Consider the following 22,628-nt stretch of genomic DNA (forward strand, 5'->3'; position numbering starts at 1 on the left):
AGAAGGTATTAGAAGGAAAACTCCACCCCAAAGCGACAAGCTGCAACCTAAACTACACAGTAAACAGGCAACTACAGCATCAAAAAAACACAACCACACAAATGCTCTACTGAAACCAACATCAAAATTAAGACTCTTAACAGTTACTGGTCATTAATATCTCTCAACATCAATGGTATCAATTTTCCAATAAAAAGACACAGACTACCTGAATTGATGCATAAACAAGATCCAACATTCTTCTGTGAGATAAAATTGAAAAATAAAAAACCCAGTTACATTTACTACCAAGAGTTAAAATATTATTTCTATGAGTTCCTGTCAGTAGAAACCTCAGGTGGCAAAATTTTCTTGTCATAGAATATGCATTTTCAAATGTGAGGCACCAGAGTATGTGAGAAAGTCATATCCCACTCTCCACTCAACTGTGGAGAATGTTCTGACCATTGGCTAGATCTGGGTAGGGATTTAAAGTTTACCAACTGTATTGTCCTTGGTTGGTGCCTTAGTTTGAGCGGGACCCCTGGGCCCAAATCTGCCTATCATAATGTTCTACTTGTAGGTTTCTAGGACCTTCTGGATCCTTCTACTTTGCTAGAGGTAATAACCCTCAGGAACAGTCATAGTGGAGGAGAATAAAGGGAAAATGGGAGGGAGGGAAGAATGGGAGGATACAAGGGATGGGATAACCATTGACATGTAACAAGAATAAATTAATAAAAATAAAAAATAAAAAAATAACCTACCTAATTAAGTAAAAAAAAATACGCATTTTCATCACCATCCACTGTCAGCAACTTTCATTTTCTCTATATTTAATTAACAAATGGAACTCTCTGTCATGAGTGTGATGTTTGGTATGGATAGGCTAGCAGTATATGAACGTTGAGAAATTAAATGAGGCTTGTCTTGATTTGAGTTTCCATGATGACTAAGGACATTGCACATGTCTTTAAGTGCTTCTTGGCCATTAGAGATTCCTCTGTTGAGAATTTCTGTTTAGCTCAGGGTCCCTTTTTCAAATTGGATTATTTGGTTTGCTGGTATTTAATTTCTTGAGTACTTAATATATATTTTGGGTATTAACTTTCTTTCAGATGTAGGGTTGGTAAATACATTTTCCTATTCTTTAGGTTGATGTTTTATTCTGTGACAGTTTCCTCTGCTGTACAGAAACTTTTTAGTTTCATTAGGTTCCATTTATTAATTGTTAATCTTAGTGCCTGAGTTATTGATATTCTCTTCAGTAAGCTATATTCTCTTTGAGGATATTACCCACTTTCTTCTTTATTAGATTTTTTGTATCAAGTTTTATGTTGAGGTCTCTGGTCCACATGGACTAGAGTTTTGTGAAGGGCAATAAATATTGATCTATTTCATTCTTCTAGGCACCATTTATTGAAGAGGCTTTCTTTTTTACATTGTATGATATTGGCTCCTTTGTCAAAAATAAAGCATCCATAGGTGTCTGATAGATATCATCCATCATCTGACCAGGTAAGTATGTACATTAGATATGTATAATAGCATGTATATGTTCAAATATAAAAACATGTGAATTAAAACACTCAAAGATAGTTATACAAGAGCAGTTTTAAATAGTACACTTACCTGGGATTCATACCAAAGAACAGAGATGTGTGCAAGAGTGAGAGGTTAGCAGTTACCTTCCATAAAGTGTTCTAGGAGGCAATCTGTGGAAGTAAACCTTTCCAAAGTTTTTTTTCAAGCTATGTGCTGAAACTATTTGTGTACTATAAAATAGAAGTGTGTATGTATGTATGTATGTATGCATGCATGCATGCATGCATTATGCAAAAGGAAAAATAATTCTTCTATTAACGGATATGTTTAGTCTCACTCTCCTTCTATCTCTGTTTATCTCTGTGTTAGTCTCTGTCTATCTCTCTCATATTTACATTTAAGTAAAATAAATATGTAACATAGAATCATCAATATGATTTAGTGTTTAAAAGTATGAAAAATTTCCACAGAACATTGCAAATAGAGATAAATTTACTAATTATTATTATTAGTATTTTATGTTATTATAATTATACTAATAAAATCAGTTTTTATATTTACTCAGAGATAGAAAAAAGTCTAGAAGATCATATTAGGTAAGATAACTTGGGCCCAGGGGTCCCGTTCAAACTAAGGCACCAGCCAAGGACAATACAGGCACTAAACTTCAAACCCCTACCCAGATCTAGCCAATGGACAGAACATTCTCCACAGTTGAGTGGAGAGTGGGTTATGACTTTCACATGAACTCTGGTGCCTCACATTTGATCATGTCCCCTGGAGGGGGAGACCTGGTGGCAATCAGAGGAAGGACAGCAGGTTACCAAGAAGAGACTTGATACCCTATTAGCATATACAGGGGGAGGTAATCCCCTCAGGAACAGTCATAGGGGAGGGGAATGAGGGGAAAATGGGAGGGAGGGAGGAATGGGAGGATATAAGGGATGGGATAACCATTGAGATGTAACAAGAATAAATTAATAAAAAAAAGATAACTCAATCACGACAGTAATTTGCACTTCTCAAAGCCAATGTCTTCTATACTTTTAGAAAGGGCCACAACTTGATGGTATTTTACATGATCATCAGACACAACAAATTTTCACTCAGCTAAAGTAATTTGATTTTTCCATAGTTAATAATACACTTAGTTTATGTTTACTTCAATATAATATATACAGATTTTTGTGAGACCTACCATAATGAGTATATACGTTCATACATACATGAATGCATGCACACCTATGTACATGCACACATAGATACGTATATACATAAATGCATACATACATACACATATAGATACATACCCACACATTCATTATCAAGTCAATGCAATGCAGATCTTCTCTACTTAATCTTAGAATCATTGTTCAGGGATTCTCATAAATGCAGAAAACATAATTACTACTCAAATGGGAGCCTTATGATTATTTAATAATCCATTAAATATTTTTAATTTACTGTAAAGATTATCCATCACCCTTATAATTTGTTGAGCAAGTCTTGGGATATCATCAAAACTAGATTTTAAATCTTTATTTTCTAAACTACAAATAATTTGGCCACAGGATGCATTCACTAAAATTTTAAATTGTTATTTTGAATTAAATTAATAACTGCAGTTGAAGTGATAGAATATTTTTCTTATTTTTCTAATGGTCCGATTTACCATTTCTTTGTTTTTACTTTTCCTACTTTTGATAAATATGCATATATGATTTAGAGGAATTCTAAAGATCTCCTAAGGTGAAAAGTGACTCAATATAGGTTATTTTACTTAGTACTCACTATAAAATATAGAATATATACTTTACTCATCATAATTTATAGAAAAAAAGGCATTTGATTTCAGAACTGAAACAACCCAAAATGTTCTGTAAACTATATGTCAGTATGAGATACACGATCTGACTTTTTTTTGTGGCATTGACTACTAAGATGGTTCCATGATGAGCAGAGAACATATGAGGATGTAATGAATTGAGAAGCATTTAGAATTTAAAACAAAAATCACAGAGAAATGCACATTTTCAAAAAGAATAAGGATAGTGAAAACAAACGAGTGCATATAAGTTTAGTTTCTCTCGTCCACATTTGATGATATATTTCTGTTTGGAGTACAGTGGCCTGTAATACATTATCAATGCTATGGTCAATCAGAAAGAAAGTCCAACCTTTGGAAACATCCTCAGTATGGATCCCCTAATTGCTTCTGAGTACATTAGACATCTGTGTCTAATAAATTACTGGATTATTGCTAGTGGTAGCAAAACACCAATGAATGCTACCTGTCCATGGAAACATACATACAAGAAACGCACATCAAGTAGAAAATACGTCAAGTAAAGAGCCAATAATTCACAGCTGTTTCAGGAAAAGAAGCCCCAGCTTGCAAACTCAATGCAGACATATCAAAAACCATTCCATGACAACTTGAGAATACATTCATTTGTATTCTGTTTGTAACTGGAAGCAGAGACACAAGTTTTCAAATTTCTCATTTATATTTCTTTAAACGGTAAACAAGGCTGCATCGTGAAATCATGATGGAGTTACAGGTTTCTGTCCTCTCCTCGACATTGCCCTCATGAGTGTGCTTTGTAAGTGCAGTTACCCTTACCTTATTTGTATTCACTGCTGTGATGACCCAGACACACTGTGCATTGCTTTCATACTGGAATGGAAAGTTGGGAGACGTAAATGTGCCACTTGGTCCTTGAAGATTAGAGCCGCATGTTTTCACTGAAAGAAAAATTGAAATTTCAAAATATGGGTGTACACCATGTGTCAAATCACAGTAATCAAATAGTTTCAATAGGAGTTAAGTTCAGAATCGCACAATTATGACTGCATTGAAATGTATATCATGATACTTTAATGTTGTGTATCGAAATTAGAATGCCAGCTGCATTCTAAAATTTGAAAGCATTGTAGTCTGAAAATTAGTAGGAAACAAATCGTAAACGAAAGTATAAAATATATTGAAATATTTTGTATTACAAGCCTTTGCAGTGTTTTTTACATGCAAGGAAGCCGACCCTGGTATTTTTAATGTTGGCAAGGAATTGTAATTTTAAGTATAAGGTATGATAAATATCTTCTGTATTCGACCTTTTCAGTTAGCAAGAGGCATATCTAGCTAATACTATCTTAAAACAAATCCAGAAGAGAAGGAAGCAATACCTTAAATTGAGCAATTTGAAAAGCAAATCTAGAAATTTCTTAGACTTTAATGAGTATCCAAGGACTGCTAATAATAGTGGAGAGATGTCAATATTAAATCGACTCATTTTCTTTGTGTGAATTAGATCACTAAGACAAAAGAAGGGCCATGCAAGTAATTTTAATGAATTGACAAAGTAAGTGGTAATAGTTCCTTAATTTTCCACCTCTTTCTTCTTAATAAAAATGCTAGTTTATAAAACGTCCCTTTTTATTCTCTTCCTCGACTAAAAATTCCTAGGTGCTAATAACTGTGAATTGCATTTCTTTGCTTTATTTCATTAAAATCCCAGCATGTTATTTTTTTCCTAGCCTGTCAAAATACTGGGTTATCTTTTTAAGTAAGCTGCATTTGAGCATGTATTTTAATATACACTATTGTTGTAAAGGGTTTACAGCATTCTTGCTTTGAAAATCAAGTTATAATATGTGCATGATAAGCCCACAATCAGTCTTCTAGAAAACAGCACCAGGACAATTGTTCTAACTTATTTCGATGACGTAGATCTTCATGTTGGATTTGATAACCTAAAAGTATCTGCATCATCATTGTCATTTATTTGGATTTCGAGATAAAATTTTCCCAGGTATCCTAGGAATTCTGAGAACATTTTAAAAGATGGCTGCCCTCTTATTTTTATGTATTTCCAGAAAGTAAACATAAAATTACGGACATATTTAAATGCACAGAATTCTGCAAATTTTTAATTGAGACAACTTTTACTTAAACATCCTCTAACTTACCCCTGTACTTCACTATTAGCTATAAACAGTGCCACAGACTTGGAATGAACTATTATTAGGATACATCTGATTTCCTTGTTTTCTTCATCTTCAAGCTTATGAATTCTATATAGCTTTTCTTGACTACAGTAGATTGTCGCTTATCTATTCTTCAGACTGGTTCCTTTTTTCCCTTAAGCATCCTCTGTACTATTATACTAGTCTATCTAAAATGTATATTTGATTATGTTACTTAATTGCATGCAGACTTATATGGCTGTTTCTTTTTTATTAAATATATTTTTTCATATACATTTATATTATTACACATATATGCAATATACATATATACAATAAATTACCTACAGCAAGAGGGATCATGACACAGTCAGGAATTATGTAAATTTTACATTCTTAGTGTTTTGGCTATTTGTATTTGGCAGCTTTGAAGAAAACATCTTTCCTATGTTGGTGCGTCTAAAATCCTTAGGGTAAATCAATTATCTATCATATCTCATCATTATCAACATAAAACATCTGTCTAGAAATAGAAGCATCTTAAGTCCTAAACAATTAGTCTAATTGTGGCTGTTTCTTATAGAATCAGTTAGAAACTGTCTAACATGGAATCCAAATTCATTTTTGTAGACTTTCTGTCCAGTTTCCTGCCCTGCTATCTTTCATATTCACAGAATTTGCTTGTGCTAGTATTGCCTCTTGCTGTTTCTGGAATGTGCCATACCTAAATATATAACTAATTCTGCTACTCTCAATTCTGAAATATTTCTTCTCATGTTGACTTGAGCAAATCTTAACTGATGTAGCATTATTGTCTATGGAAGGGATTAAACAATTTCTCCATTTCTGCTACTGACTGTAGACCCTATAGAAAACCACCCAAACAGCAAATCTATAAAAATGTTCTATTGTGAGTGACCTGCTAGGCAGTAAGGCTCTAAACACTCTGAGAACTATTAAAGCAATCACAAGCTGGCCACTGGTGTGTATGATACAATCTCCTTAGCGATTCTCTGAAAAAATATTTTCTAAAATACATATACAATTACAATCTTCTATAGGGAGATTATTTACCATCTCTGGTAGTTACCAGTGATGCACTTTTCTTACACCATTCTAGTCTTGTGTTCTAATGGATCTTCTCATTTTAACACCTCTGAATGTTAGATTTCTTTTTTCTGACAGTCTCCTTAATGTAACCAGCAATCATCTGCAGAAACAAACTCAACTGTTGAACTATATAGATGAGGCTGGACTGTGGGTGTGTCTGAATAGGGCTGACATGAGTGTTAATTAGGGTGCAAATACCCAGAGTGTGTGCAGTGCTGTTTTCTAGGCAGAGGTGCCTGAATTCTACAAACAAAGACAAACCAAGCACCAACTTTCTATTTGTTCTTTACTGTAGATGTTTGCATATCTAAGAAAAGTTTAATGATATTACTAATTTATTATAAGATAGCTTAAAACATGATGAAGAACTATTGTAGAACAGGAAGAACATTGATAAAAACTTACTTTTACATTTTAAAAATGTAAAAAGAAGGAATTTTAAAGGCTTCACACTAACGACGTATTTGTGAGGCAAAGGTGTTTAATCTGATTCAAGTTTTATATGATGTTTCCATATCTGCACATATCAGATGCTACTCCTAAGTATACAGTATATACAAATTTGTTTCCATATGTCAGTTAAAATTAAGAACTATACTGTATAAAATATTCTACATAAAACGAGCTATTTGCTCAAGAAACACACACACACACAGACACAATTACTCTTGTCTGAAAGTGAATGACTAAGCCTATTTAAGCCAGTGTCTGGAATCACCTATAAGTGTTTCAGCTCTACAATGCTTAATTGGACATTTTAGTCTCTCTGTCTTCACAAAACACTGATAAACTGTCATGAGTGAAGCAACAATGAGGATTAATCTTGAAATACATCTTAGTTATATCTGCATAAGAATAGGAATCTGATGCATGTCTTCCCTGAAAGGACTTTCATAGATAATGAATAATGATGAAATGAACCCAAAGCAGAAAATGAAAACCAGGAAAGACTATGTAAAGGGAACATAATTAAAATCAGCAAGAAGCAGACTCCCTAAGATGAGATAAATTTGAGTAAAATCCAATAAAATTAATTTCTCCTAAAGGTGACAAATACATATTTTCAAGGTAAAAATAGTAAGTTTACTCTTCCTCACTTAATTGTTATTAGTTTAACGTCATCTTAAAAGTCCAGAATGCTATTCTGATTTAATCACATAGAGCATGTTATGGTCTTGTCAGTTTAGAGGTATACTACATTTATTTACTTATTTAGACAGCACTGGGTGTTAAGGTGCTCGAGTGCTTTTGAATTTTGTAATGAGTTTGGATGACCAGACTCTTTCTTTCCCTGACTCTCCAAGTTATAGGAAAAGAGAAAACACAAAACAGGAACAGGTTTATTACCTAACCATGAAAATGCAGGAAAGGCAACACAAGGAATGCCCTCAGTGCATAGATCTGGGAGATTAATTACTCCCTGAGGAGTCTAATTGCAAAGTGCTCCCTATGAACAGAATAAAAGACTCGAAAGTGGAAAATAGCATAAGGCATCATACATGGAGGCAAAGTAGGTAAACTATCTCTTAAAAGCACTCTTAAATAAAATAAAATTGCACTTATTTCTTATGTATGTGGTAATAAAAATGTTAATATTTTCTTAGAGCTGAATACTCATGTTTTCATGAATTGCCAGAAAATGTTGTATCTTTGTATTTTCTCCATATGCATTTATATTATTCCACATATATACAATAAACTACATATAGCAAGAAGAACCATGACACAATCAGGAATTGTATAAATGTTACATTCTTAGTGTTTTGGCTATTTGTATTTAACAGCTTTGAAGAAGACATCTTTTCTATCTTGGTGCATCTAAAATTCTGAATGTAAGTCAATCTCCAACACATCTTGTCCAATTTTTGAGAATAATATCAAGTTAGTAAGGGAATTTTGCTATCTTGTGTTTGTTGAGTTTATGCTGATGTGTGGAATGACTCTTTGATGATGTAATATCCAGTTACACTCTTAAATAAGGAAATTTCATTTGGAATATTTTTTGCTTAACATGCAAAAGAATTAGAGTACCTAAAAAGTTTTATTGTGCTTACATAAGTTTCAGTATGCACCACTGCACACGGATCACTGCCAGCCCCCACTTTCCTATCACTGTATCATCTGGCATTATTCATGTCCATATTGCAGGGTGAACCAATATTAACCAGATGTGACGGTTTGATTATGGATTTAGACCTCAGTGTTGTAGCCTGGTGGACTTTGAAGAGGCTACACATCGAAAAAGAGTGAGGCTCCATCTTCCAGAATCTACAATTGCCCAATTGTTCTGAAGTAAATGAAGGCCCTGTAACACTCTCCAATTTTGTTTCTTTTCTCTTTTTTAGTACAATTGTTTGTTTGTTTGTTTGTTTATTTATTTATTTATTTATTTTCATTTTACATCCTCGTCATAGCTCCATCCACTCACTTTTCTTAATTAATTATTGATGGTCCTGGTCCTGTCTGAACCAGTGAGGTAACTATAACTTTGTGAATCACTGACTACATCAAGTCCGGGGGTTGCTGTTTCGGAGCTTTTCACCCTACCTTCTCTCTCTTCCCTATTTCCTGTACCTTCGTCTGAAATGCCCTCTGAGCCTCATAAGAGATGGCATCAGTTACTGATTTAAGACTCAGCCCTCATCTCTGACTTACTTTGTGCAGTTTGACAGTCATGTATCTCTTCAATTACTATTGTTTGTCATACGGAAAAATCTGTGTAATGGTGGCAGTTATTGTCATCTACAAGTGTCAAAACATATTTAGAAGAATATTTTCTGCTATGTCAATTTAGCCAGCAATCCAAATTATGTGTCCCGTATAGGCGCTTCCTAACTGCCTCCTCCCCTCCCCCTGCCTGGTCCCGGTGGTTTGCAGGATTATAGATTCAAGCCTTGGGCCCATTGAGGTGGGTCTTGAACTCCTACACAGAGCAGTTGCTTTGTGTGCCCTTCACCAACAGTTAAAGCACTATCTCAAAGGTGGACATTTTTGCTTTCCAAATTGGTGTTGTATTCTCTGTTTATCTTTCCCTCATCTTACAAGCGTGTTTTCTTAATGCCTGTCTCAACTCTGCCTTTACCTTTCTAGCAACATTATTTTGACTCTATACTTATTTTTAGCTGTCATCTCTTATTCCTGTTTCATTAAGCTAACTCTTTCCTCACTGTTCCCATTCATGTACTTAGAAAATATTAATTGAAGGAAAAAAAAATAAAAGATTCTGGAAAAGCAACTGCCAATTTTGCTTAACTTGGTACATGGAGATTAAGAGAAAAGGTTGCATTTTGTAACAGACTAAGAAAGAAATCTGAAGGATCAAAAAGAATTGGAAAATAAAGAAGCCTTAAAATGAAACTACAACACAGAGGAACCTAGCACCTCAGAATTTGCCACAGGTTATCTGGGCATTTGAAAAAAAATGAAATTGCATGTATAGTATGGTACTTTCATACTGAAAAAACTAGGTGATAGAAAATTTCAAATACTATGAGAAGGTTTAAGTCTCAGAAATAAAATTCTAGGAATGTTTTATCTTGACATGCTGACAGGTAAATTAGTTCAATTAGAACTCAACATTTTAATTTAGTAAAAATGAAATTATTTGTTCTTGCTAGCTGAATAGTGTTCCATTGTGTAAATATACCACAGTTTCTTTAAACCATTCTTCAACTGAGGGACATCCAGGTTGTTTAAAGATTCTGGATATTATAAATAAAACTGTTATGAACATACTTGATAAAATGTCCTTATTGTATGGTGGAGCATCTTTTGGGTATATGTCCAGGAGGGGTATTTGCAGGCAAATGAATGGAACTAGAAAAGATCATCCTGAGTGAGGTAACCTAGACCCAGAAAGATATGAATGGTATATACTCACTTATAAGTGGATATTAGCCCAACATAGATCTCCTCTGAGGAGAAATTCCACTCTGCATGGGTTTGGGACAGATACTGGGACTCTCAGATGGACTCTGGGCAGATTGCTTCAAGTTATATGAGTGAGGAGATAGAAACACCCAGAGGGGTGATGTGATCCACAGGGAGACAATCAAGGCCAACAGATCTGGATCGAAGGGGGCCTGCACAAACTGATGTACCATGGACAACGCATGCAGAGTACCACACCCCTTATTCAGATGTAACTGACGGACAGCTAATTCTCCATCTGTGTGTTTAGGGTGGAGGAAGAGAGAGGACCACCTCTGACATGATCTCTGGTGCATGAGATCTGATCTCTGTCCCTTGTCAGGGAGGCCTTGCAGGCACACAAAGGAATGGGATGGAGGCTACCCTGATGAAACCTGACAGACTGTGATCAGATGGTGGGGGAGGAGCTCCCCCACCCTGTCAGAGGTCTAGGGGAGGGTAATACGGTGGAAGAGAGAGGGAGTGATGGAATGGGACGATAAGAGCAAGGGGATTACAACCGGGATGTAACATAAATAAATTATAATAAATAACATTTTAAAATGAAATGACCATATTAAATTAAGAGAAAGATATATTACACAAGTGTCCAAGTCAAATGTTATATGTTCAGAGACCTATAAAAGACCCACCAGATAGCTAGGATAGGTTAAGGTAGAAAATGGGGAGATGCATGGGTTACCTGGCAGGCGTTTATCAAAGTAGAGGAGGGCAGGTTTACTCAAAGTGTTCACGGATATCTAAACCTCAGCCAAGTATACGCAAGTGTTTTAATTTTTCAATATAAAATAAGAATGTGGGTGTTTATGTAAAACAATTTTCAAATACTGACAAGTCAATTAAAACATGTCTTCTTGAAAACGTTCTTTCGTACTATAAACTATTATTTTTATAATGTCTGAGCCACAGCTTTGTTATATGGAATAAAGATAGAAGATAATTTTAATGACATTAAGAGTAGAAATATAGTTTTTAATCTTAGCTATTCTGATGGGTGGAAGATGGACATATGATCAACCATGTTCATAGCATCCTTATTCATAATAGCCAGAAACTGGAAACAACCTACGCGCCCCTTAGTAGAAGAATGGATAAAGAAACTGTGGTACATTTACACTATGGAATACTACTCAGATATTAAAAACAAGGAAATCCTGAAATCTGTGGGCAAATGGGTAGAACTAGAAATCACTAATCTGAGTGAATTAACCCAGACCCAGAAAAACTCACATGATATATATTCACTCATAATTGGACACTAGCCCGAAAGGGATGTCCCATGAAATTCTTCACTAACAAGAAGACAAGGACAGATGTGGGGACTTCCTATTGGGACTCTAGGTAGGAGATGCATGGGAGAATGGAGAAATAGAAGGATCCAGAGGGTCCTAGAAACCAACAAGAACATCATGACAGGCAGATCTGGACCTAGGGGTTTCTGCTCAAACTACTGCATCAACCAAACACAATACATGCAGTAAACACTGAACTCCTATTTGGATCTAGCCAATGGACAGGACATTCTCCACAGGTGTGTGGAGAGAAGAGACTGACTGACATGAACTCTGGTGCCCCATGTTTGACCACTTCTTCTTGGAAGGGAGGCCTGGTGGTACTCAGAGAAAGGATAAACAGGCCACCAGGATGATACCTGATAGGTTGTGACCATATGGTAGGGAAGGAGGTCCCCTTCTGTCACAGAGCTAAGGGAACAGGAAATAGAGAGGAACAGGAGGATATAATTAAGAGGATAACAATGGAGATGTAAATTGAATAAATTAATTAAATAAAGAGTAGAAATATAAATACTAGATGATATTTCAGTTATAAGACTATGATTAACAATCATACCTCCTCTGATTTTCAAAAAGATGTTATTTTTAAAAGAAACATAAAATAAAAATTCTAATTTAGTTTATTCTCAATGATGACTTTATCTCATTTTATTTGCCCAAATTGTTATTTGGGTAATAATTTCAGAGTCACAGAAAGCTGCAATTACAGTACAGGTTATTATACATGTATGCAATTCCTCAGAATGCTACTCTCTTATTTAAAACATGATTTATTTGTCCAAAGAAATAAAATATAATTGGTACATTACTACTAACTAAATTCCAACATTTATTTAAATTTCTTAGGCACTTATTTTAAAAACTATTTTTTTTCAAAGCTGCCTTTCTTTTGAAAGCACCATATTGGAATTATGCACCATTGTTCTTTCATTCTTTCCTTACCAGCATTTTATGTTACTATTTTAACAATTGCTATCTTATTTTTGGATGTACACTTAGTATGAAAATCAATTCCTTTAATAAAAATCAATTCTGAAGGAGAAGTGACAATGAAATTCTGAGCTGCGGCAGCTTGGGGCCAGTCCCCAGGCAAGGCAAAAATCACACAGGTGATAGTTGACACAGAGCCCTCGGTTCACACCATCTCCATCACGGCATAAACACCTCGGCAACACATTCTCACAGATTTCTCGCCCCTGAGACTTAGTTAGTGACAAAGAGTATCACTGCAGGATATTTGAAACTCTGCCGAAGAACACAAGCTTAGTGGTTTAAAGGTCAGTAAACAAAACTGCACTGAGCTTTTCAGGATGCCCTGGGACCTCTGTATCTTGGGATCTTCTAGAAAAATATAAAATGTCTTTTTTTTCCCTAATAATAATACCATGGCTGTGGCTCATGGAAGCATCGTTGAGTGCTTTACAATAGTCCGCAACCATTAGCATCTACCAATGTGAGTGATGAAATGCATCGCTACGTCAGTGCCTCTCAGCCTCTCCAATTCACACTTTCTCACCGTGTGCTTTTGCAGGCCCCAGAGATCCGTGTAGAGAAGGCCTTCTCAACACCTGTACCAATTTGGATTAGAGAAGGATCGCGTTGCTGTGGGGGTTTAAATGGTTTTACCTAAGGCTTAGAGACATCCTTCCCTCTACTCATACATGCTCTTCTCATCTTAAAATCCCCTTTCTGGTTGTGACAATCAAAGGACAGGAACATCCATGCTTCCTCCCAATCAAAGGATACTCTCTGGGACAGGAACATCCATGCTTCCTCCCAGGAAGAACCGCTGAGCTTTTAAGATCTTGGATTTTTAAAAGAACTTAATCTGAACTTATTAAAATTTATAGTCATGTACTTTGTTCTTTTTCATTATTACCTCTGTGAGTAAGAAAGTCTAGTAAGAGAGACGTATGGGGCAGAGGTTAAGTTCATTTCTTATGATAATAGGAAAACTATTAAGGTTTTAGAACATTCTTTTGATAATCAAAAATGCTACGTCATTATAGCAAAATAAGTTAAACATTTATTTTTCATTCATCTTCATTATTTACCAAACCTTATTCTTGTTTTAGGGAGTTTGTTTTGTTTTGTTTTGTTTGTATTCTCCTAGAATATACTTTGATCTGAAATTCCTCCAAAGGCCCAAGTGTTCAAAATTTGAACTTACTTATTTACACTAAATCTCACTAGGAAGTTCCCTCACCTTGTCTCCTCCCAGCCCCTCTCCCTCACTTCCTCTCTCTTCCCACTTAGCCTCCCTCCAGTTCTTCTCAGAGAAGGAGAGACCTCCCATAGGATTCAAACTCCCTTGGCATATCAAATAGGACTGGGGGCTTCATCTTTTATTGAGTCTAGACAAGGCATCCCAGGAAAGGGATCCGAAGGCAGGCAACACTGTCAGAAACAGCGCCTGCTTCTGCTGTTGGAAGTATCTCATGAGGACCAAACTGTACATCTGTTGCATATGGTGGTGGTTTGGTGGGTGGAGGCTAGATATTTCCCATGGCTGCTCTCTGGTTGGAGGTTCAGTTTCTGTGGACCCTATGGGGAAAGTTTGGACCAATCGTGAGGAACTATTGATGGTGTAATCTTTAAGATTATTCTTCATACATATTCTATATATTTCTACTCTAATATGAGGTGTTGTATGCGTACAACTCAATTATAATACAAGGTTTACTTCCAATATTTTGAAAGTGTTATTGCAGGCTGCTTAGGAACAATAAGGTATAGAAGTTAATTGTTGGTCAAATCATGGTCATATCAACTACTAGTCTATTTTTATCACAAGAATATACATCCTAGATGTAACAGATAGATATGATTCTATAGAAAAGTAAGGTAAAATAGTTAGACAAAGTCTTCAAAATCCTCAGAGATAGAGAATATGGCATTTAAAGATGTTTTTATTATTATTTTCAAGATTCTTTGACAATAAGGCAGGTTAACCCGGCAACACCCAACCAGCCTCAAAGAACATAATGAGCATCAGGGAACACTTTTATGGAGATGGCTTCAAATAGGCAAACAAGACACTGGGGAAAATGTCCTTGTATCTACCATGGACCAAATTCTGCCTAAGAAAGGGCAAGCTTGGAAGGAAGCATATTGACAGCCAAACTCTACAATGACAGGGTAAGCAAGTCCTCAATAGTTCCTTGCCTCACAAATATGTCTGTCAGATATAGTGGGCCAGAAGGCTGACGATGATGTGCCAACATTAAAGAGAGTTTTGGGTGACTGCTCATGTAGCAAACTGTCTCTATCATCTTCTTATTTGGGAAGCAGCTAACCTGACCCTTCTGTATACGCAGGTAATCAATTTTATCCCTTCTCAAATCTCTGATGGGGTTAAAGACTAGATAGTTCAGTTTTACAATTAAGCTTAGTTGTTCAGGGGTTAAGATGATTTTAGGTCTAGATAGATGTTTTAAGTTGATAATGACAAGATATGATAGCTTTTGATTTACATTCAGAATTTTATATGCACCAAGATAGGAAAGATGTGTTCTTTAAGGTTGCCAAATAGAAATAATCAAAGCACTGTGAGTGTAACATTAATATAGTTCCTGATTGTTTCATGGTTCTTCTTGCTGTAGGTAGCATATTGTTTAATATGTCTAATGATATAAATGTACATGCAAAAATAAAATAAAATAAAATAAAATAAAATAAAATAATGTCCCCCACCACTCACAAAAGATTTGGGGCCCATTTGATAGTAGTTGAACACTAAGTGATTGCTATTGAAGGGAGATATTGAAACTTCTGTTGGTTTGTCTTTCTGTTTTTCCTTCTTAGGTGCCATAAGATAAGAAGTTTACTCCACTGTATCCTTGTGTCCTTACATTTTCACATCCTATCTACTGGAAAAATATGTCTCTAATATCGGCACAACCTCATGTCCAAAACAACAGACCAGTCAAACATGGAATGAAACCGAAAGCCAAAATAATCTTTCCATCTTTTAAAAATGCATTATTTCCAGGTATTTTGTTATAGCAGTGGGAAGCTGATTACAGTAGTTATGATAGACATATATAAGGAAGCAATCTTACTCAGGATAATATGGTCTACCACTGTTTTACATTTTTAAATTAAAATATATTATTAGTTATTTACTGCTATTTTTGGCTATCTGTCACCATAAATATACTGTAAAATGCTGGGAAAGTGCCAACATAGAATACTGGTTTGTTCTTAAGCCATTATTAATCATTAATTTAATAATTTAATGAAGCTATACCCATAAACCATCACAGAAATGACTGTCTAAAGGTCAGCTGAACAATGACAACAACCATAGACATGCTAAAGTAGACTGAGGAAGGCCCAAAAGGCTTCAACCATAAACAAAATGATGTAGGCATGTTCAACCGTACACAAAGTATTGTAGGCAGTTTAAGGATTGCTGAGAACGGTATCCAATATCAAGTGATTATCCCTGAATGTAAAAATAGATTTAACAATATACAGACTGGGCAGGATGTATTTAGGAATATACAAGTGTTTGCTTACACACACACACACACACACACACACACACACACACACACACACATGTATGTGTGTGTGTAACAATAACTAATAGACAAAGAGCTTTGGTTTTAAAGAACACAAGGAGGTGTATATTGGAGAGATCAACTGAATAAAGGGAAATGACAACTGATGTAATGATATCTAACTATCTAAAATTTTTCATGAAAAGATCTGAGATATCAAATAGTTTATATATATATCATTATATATATATATATATATATATATATATATATATATAAATACACGCTCCTAATTATGGTTTCTATTGCTGTTCTAAAACACTATAAACAAAAGAAACTTGGGAAGAAAGTGTTTACTTAATCTTATAATTTATAGTTTATTGTTCACTGTACTCAGGGGAAGTAACTCAAGGCAGCAAACTGGAGGTAGTGGAAGATGTTGTGGAGGTCATACAGGAGTGCAGCATAGCTACTTCTCCTCTTGATTTGTTCAGCATGTTATCTTAAAGCACTCACCATCACCAACAAACTGACAGTAACACCTAAAATGAACTGTGTGCTCCCATTCAACCATGAAAATGCCCCCCATAGACTCATCTATGTTTTTTTGTTTGGTTGTTTGTTTGGTTTAGGTTTTTTTTTTTTTTTTGAGACAGGGTTTCTCTATGCAACCTTGGTGGTCCTGGACTCGCTTTGTAGACTTAGCTGCCCTCAAACACACAGAGAACTGCCTATCTCTACCCTCCCCTAAGTCCTGGTATTACAGGTGTGTGCCACCACTCCAGGCTTTGTGGACATTCTCTAAATTGAGGTTCCTTTCTTCAAAATGGATCTAATTGTCATAAAACTGACATTAAAATTAACAGCACACTAGCCTAGCACACAAATTAACTGGGTCTTGAAGACAAAAGCTTTTCCTCAACTATGTTCATAGTACCTTTATTTGTAATAGCCAGAATCAGGAAAGAGTCTAGATGTCACTCAACCAAAGAATGAATGAAGAAACTGCGGCACATTTACACAGTGGCAATCATGAAATCTGAAAACAAATAGATAGAACTAGAAAAGATCATCCCGAGTAAGGTACACAAGACCCAGAAAAGCACACATGGTATGTACTCACTTAGAAGCAAATTCTAGCCTTTTAGCACAGGATAAACATACTACATGGCACAGATCCAAAAAGATAAATAACTAGGAGGGTCCAAAGAAGGACACGTAATTCTCACTTAGAGGCAAAAATAGAATAAAAAGAGGTAGTGGTTGAAGAGAGGGAAAAAGACAGGAGAGGGAACTCAGAGAGAAATAAGGGTGGAAATCAGACGAGGGGAGAGTGGGGCCAGGAGGTCAGAAGGCCTGCAGAGAAAAGAGAAACTGTAGTGTGGGCATTTCTGTGACGAGCCAGAGATCTACGTCAGAACAGGCGTCTGGGAGGACATGAGAGAAACTATAGCAACTATAGCTGAGACTTTTACTAGCAGGGGCCATGGAGACTGAAGTTGACACCCTCGAACTAGACAACACTCCCTAGCAGAGGAAGGAATACACCACAGAAACTTTGATCCCTTCAAGATGCACAGGGATAAAGATAGAACAGACAGAGAAGAGACTGAGGGAATGTCCAACCAATGTCTGGACCAACTGAAGACCCACTGTGTGGGAGACAGCAAGCCCGGGACACTGTTAATGATACTGTTATGCTGACAGAGAGAAGCCTATCCGAGTTGTCCTCTGAGAGGCTCCACCCAGCAACAATTTGAAACTGATGCTGAGACTCACGGCCAAACATTGGGATATGTGTCTCAAGTCTTGTGGATAAGCGGGAGAAGGAAAAAAAGCAAGTAGAGGTAACAAGAGCTCCACAAGAAGACCAACATATCCAACCAACCAGGTCCAAGACGGACCTCTGGATTCTGAAGCACCAACCAGATACTACAGACGGGTCTTCTGCATAGATGTAGCAGATGGCCATTTAAGGTTTCTTGTGGGTCTACTAGTAAGAAAGGGGGGCTCTCTCTGTCATGTACTGTGTTTCCTGCTTTTAAAAATATTAATTTGCTCACTAGACATCCCAATTTTAGCCTCCTCACTCTTCATCTTGCAGTCCCTCCCTCCCTCTTGCACAGCCCCTCTCTCCCTACCCTAGTGCTCAGAAAGGGGAAACCTCCTCCTTTAATATCTAACTTCAGGCTATCAAGTCTCATCTGAACTGTCTTAACAGTGTCTGAACAATGCCTACATAATGACATAACCTTCCTATGAGGAAAAGTGTATAGAAGTTTTGCCCCTGTACTGTGAATTACTCTTACTTTTTACATGATTAAAATAATTGAAATTTGTGTATCAATGCTGAGTAAAGCATTGCAGAAGAAAAGCAATGCATACATTTATTACCAGCCCCCTGAAGACTAATAATTGGCTTACAAATATGAGAAGCTGTGCAGTTTCTATCATTATTTGTATAAGGTAAAACTGGGTCACAGATTTCCTGTCCCAGGTGGCAGAGAAGACAGGCAGAAGTTGAGCCCTGATGTCATGCCCAAAAATTTAGTGTGTTGAACGGGTTTTGGGTACATTGCCCTTTTCATTAAAACCCTAATGTTAACACAAACAATTAACACATGTATTAATGTCTGTGAATTTATTTTTAGAAAATATTTTAAAACAGAAAATAAACTTGTTTTACATTATTATACTTTTGAATGAATAAAATTAAGTTAAACACACTCTGGGTTTCTTTCCATAATTTTCACTCTAGTTGTCCCTACATTTTCCCCATTATACATCTAATTCTCATAATTGAATTGCCAGGAAAATTCCCTGCTACATTTCTGTCCCAAATAATAGACCAGGAGAGTAATGAGATGCCATCATTCCCCTGATGATACTCAGCTGTGCCATTCATTTCTTCTGAACTCAGATGTCACTGTGGTGCCATGATCCTTTCAGCAGCCAAGAGTGGAGGAGACAGGCTGGCATCCTTCCAAATCATTAAATACTGCGAGACCTGGCTGACATGCTTGAAGAGATGCCTAGAGACTTTAAAAAAGGAGGGTTGCATTTTCTCAAATGAGGTGACTCAGAGTACTAGCCTAGTATCAGTCTATTTCTAGCTCGCAATCTGCCCAAGAACTTCCAGGCCGCACCTAAGGAAATGCATGCCATTTTGCTCATACACTAAGCTTGAACCTTGCAAACCTTACTCAACAATCTCATTTTAACCCAGGAAACATTAAAATGGACTTATGAATGTCTATGGTGAGCATGTAGGATGCTTATGCTGTCCTTGTTAAATACAACCTTCAGCTTTTTAAAGGAGAAAGAAAGCTTTCTATCTGAAGCATGCAATTTAGATGGAAAGTATATATTAACTGTTTTTAAGGGCGTAATTTTATACTAGGCTACAAGTGCACAGAAATATTACTGACTCTCTCCTCCCTCTTTACCTCTGGAATGCCTTAAAAGAGGTTATACTTGAAGACAGGTCCTCAGGATGAAAATCCTCACAATTGGCCTTGAGAGCTTCCAATGTAAGACGCCTCTCCTATGATATGCTCTGACAAGCATCTAGAACATCACTGTAGAGGTTTCAGAAATGAAAGTTGCCTTCAGAATGTATTTCTAAGCATTTAATAGATGTATAATGAGAACACTTCATATATTAAAGAGGATACAAGAAAGTACTTGTCAACTTATAAAACTTATAAACAACTTTTTACAGTGTCACAGAAGTATCCGATAGTCACTTTGGGCACAAGTGGTTTATTTTCCATTAAAATTCACAAGAGAAATAAGACCTCAGTACCAAATCCATCAGAATTCATTGAATGATGACAGCATTTCTCTATGTGGCTAAACTGCCATTAAATTAAGTAGGTAACAATTCCTTCCATGATTGTTCACCCTTCCTTAGAAATGATGATCATATCTTTTCTATATTATTATTATGTAGATTGAAGGCAAATAAAGCTCTTGGCAAGACCAGAGCCACTCAGGAGCACGGTATAAAATTACTTTTTGTACCTAACTTGCAATAGGGTTTTTATAATGATGTCATAATCAATATCAATTAAGGGATTTCACATTGTAAAGCAAAGATGTTTTAATCATATAATACAGAGGACACCCTCACCTTCGTGCTACCAAGAAAAGCTTCCGTGTGAAAGATAGCATTTGATTTCCTCAACTACATGCAAATCGCACGGACTAGTTTTCAAAACCAATAACCCAATTCAGTGTTTTATTATATTCTAATTTCCAAAAACCATATATGACTAAAGAACAAAAGTTTATTATTGTGTGACCTTGACAGTCGCTTAGTAATGACTTGCTGGGAGACAATATCTCAGTAATCAATATACCATCAGTCTTACTTAATAGATTCACGTATTGGCAAGATATTCAGTTGTGTGGCATGGGATGTTTAAAAGACATTATATATACAATCAAAACTGTTATCCTCCTAAATGAAGATAGTAACACAATGGCTCCTAATGACATATAAGGCAGGTAGAGCAGTAAATAGTTCAACCTTCATCAGAGAAGTTTCTACTTGCAGTAGAGTTAATTCACATAGGGCCAACTGTACAATGTACAGAGAGTGAGAGGTTTTGGAGCACTCAGTGTTTAAAGTGACATCTCTATCATCTCATTCCCCTTGGGGCTTGGGGATATATGTGTCAGAGGAGGTAGAAACACTGTAAGAACCAGAGGTGATGGATGACTCCCAAGAAACTGCCTTTTCCTAACTTAACATGGATTATGCCTATATGGACTCACAGAGACTGTGAAGCCATTACCAGGCTTGAAAATTTCAAACAGTACACTATTCCAGAAGAGAGAATGGGGCAGGGGGAGTAGACTCAAAGTCCCATGCCAAACCAAGAAGCTATTCAGTAGGTTCCTGGAAAGAAGAATCAGTTTCCCTCCACAGATTAACATTGGGTATATATCAACAACACTCTCATGCTTGGGATTAATTGGTCAGCACAAAACAGATGCTATGATTTAATAGTTATTGTTCTATTTATTTATTATGTGTGTTTGTACTTGTGTGTACACATGTTTTAAGGTTGGTTTGGTTTTTATTTTCGTTATTTTTAAATAGAAAAAAATATAAGTTGGATGGACAGGGTTAGAGAAGATCTGGGAGGAACTAGGGGAGAGAAAATAAGATGATAAAAGATTTCGTATGAAAGTTAAAAACAAGGTTGGACTCTGGGATGTCTCTCTTTTCCTTTATCTTCCATTCTTATGTTTAGAGATAAGGGTGGAATATATATAGAAGTACATAGGGACTATAGAACAAAACAGATTGCTGAATCTACTCATCAACTTAATGCCTTAATTTCACTCACAAGGTTAATTTTAACTCACTGGTATAGAATTTGGTATATAAATGCAAAAATAAGTATAATTTTAGATACGGTGGTATAGAATTCATATGTAAGATTATTCTTCACACACATTATATATATTTCTACTCTAATATGAGGTATATACCCATATAACTTAATTATAATACAAAGTTTACTTCCAATACTTTGAAAGTGCTATTGCAGGCAGTTTAGGATAAACAAGATATACAAGTTAATTGCTATTTGATCAAATCATGGACTTGTCAATTACTAGTCTATTTTATCACAACAACAATCAACTTATGTGCAACATATAGATACGATTCTACAGAAAGATAAGGTAAAATACTTAGACAAAGTCTTCAAAAACCTGAGAGACATGCAGACCATGACATTCAAAAATTATTTTATTATTTTAAAGATTCACTGACAAGACAGGGTAACTCCTGGCAACACACAGCCTACATCAAAGAAGATGTTGAGCATCAAAGAACCTCCTTATGGAGATGGCTTCAAATGTGGCAAACAAGCTACTGAGCAAAGTGTCCTCATTTCTACCACAGAAAGAATTCTGCCTAAAAAGGGTCAAGCTTGGATGCAGCCAGTCAATTGCAAAACTCTGCCAAGTCAGGGTAAGCAAGTCCTCAATAGTTCCCGCCTCACAGATATGTCTGTCAGATATATTGGGCCAGAAGGCTAAAGATGATGCTTCGATGTTATAGCGAGTTTTGGGTGACTGCTCAGCTAGTAAACTGTCTCTGTCATCTTCTCATTTGGAAAGCTACTAACCTGAACTCCCTGTATACTCAGGTAATCAATTTTATTCCTTCTCACGTCTCTGATGGATTTGAAGACCAGATAGTTTAGTTTTATAAATTAGCATAGCTCTTTAGGGGTTAAGATGTCTTTATGTCTAGATAGATGTTTTAAGTTGATAATGA

At 36.0% G+C, this 22,628-nt stretch overlaps 1 protein-coding gene across 5 annotated transcripts in view; it reads right to left on the reverse strand.

Moving 5' to 3' along the window:
* Nucleotides 1-22,628, reverse strand: part of CSMD3 (CUB and Sushi multiple domains 3) — a 1,109,294-nt gene that overhangs the window by 575,400 nt on the left and 511,266 nt on the right. For all 5 annotated transcript variants that reach the window (XM_084749143.1, XM_084749142.1, XM_084749141.1 and 2 more), the window contains one exon: nucleotides 4,148-4,269. In XM_084749143.1, coding sequence (XP_084605269.1) covers nucleotides 4,148-4,269 — 122 coding nt within the window. The remainder of the gene's footprint in view (nucleotides 1-4,147; nucleotides 4,270-22,628) is intronic.

Source organism: Acomys minous (assembly GCF_964271855.1).
Source record: "Acomys minous genome assembly, chromosome: 12".
Classification (NCBI taxonomy): Eukaryota; Metazoa; Chordata; class Mammalia; order Rodentia; family Muridae; genus Acomys; species Acomys minous.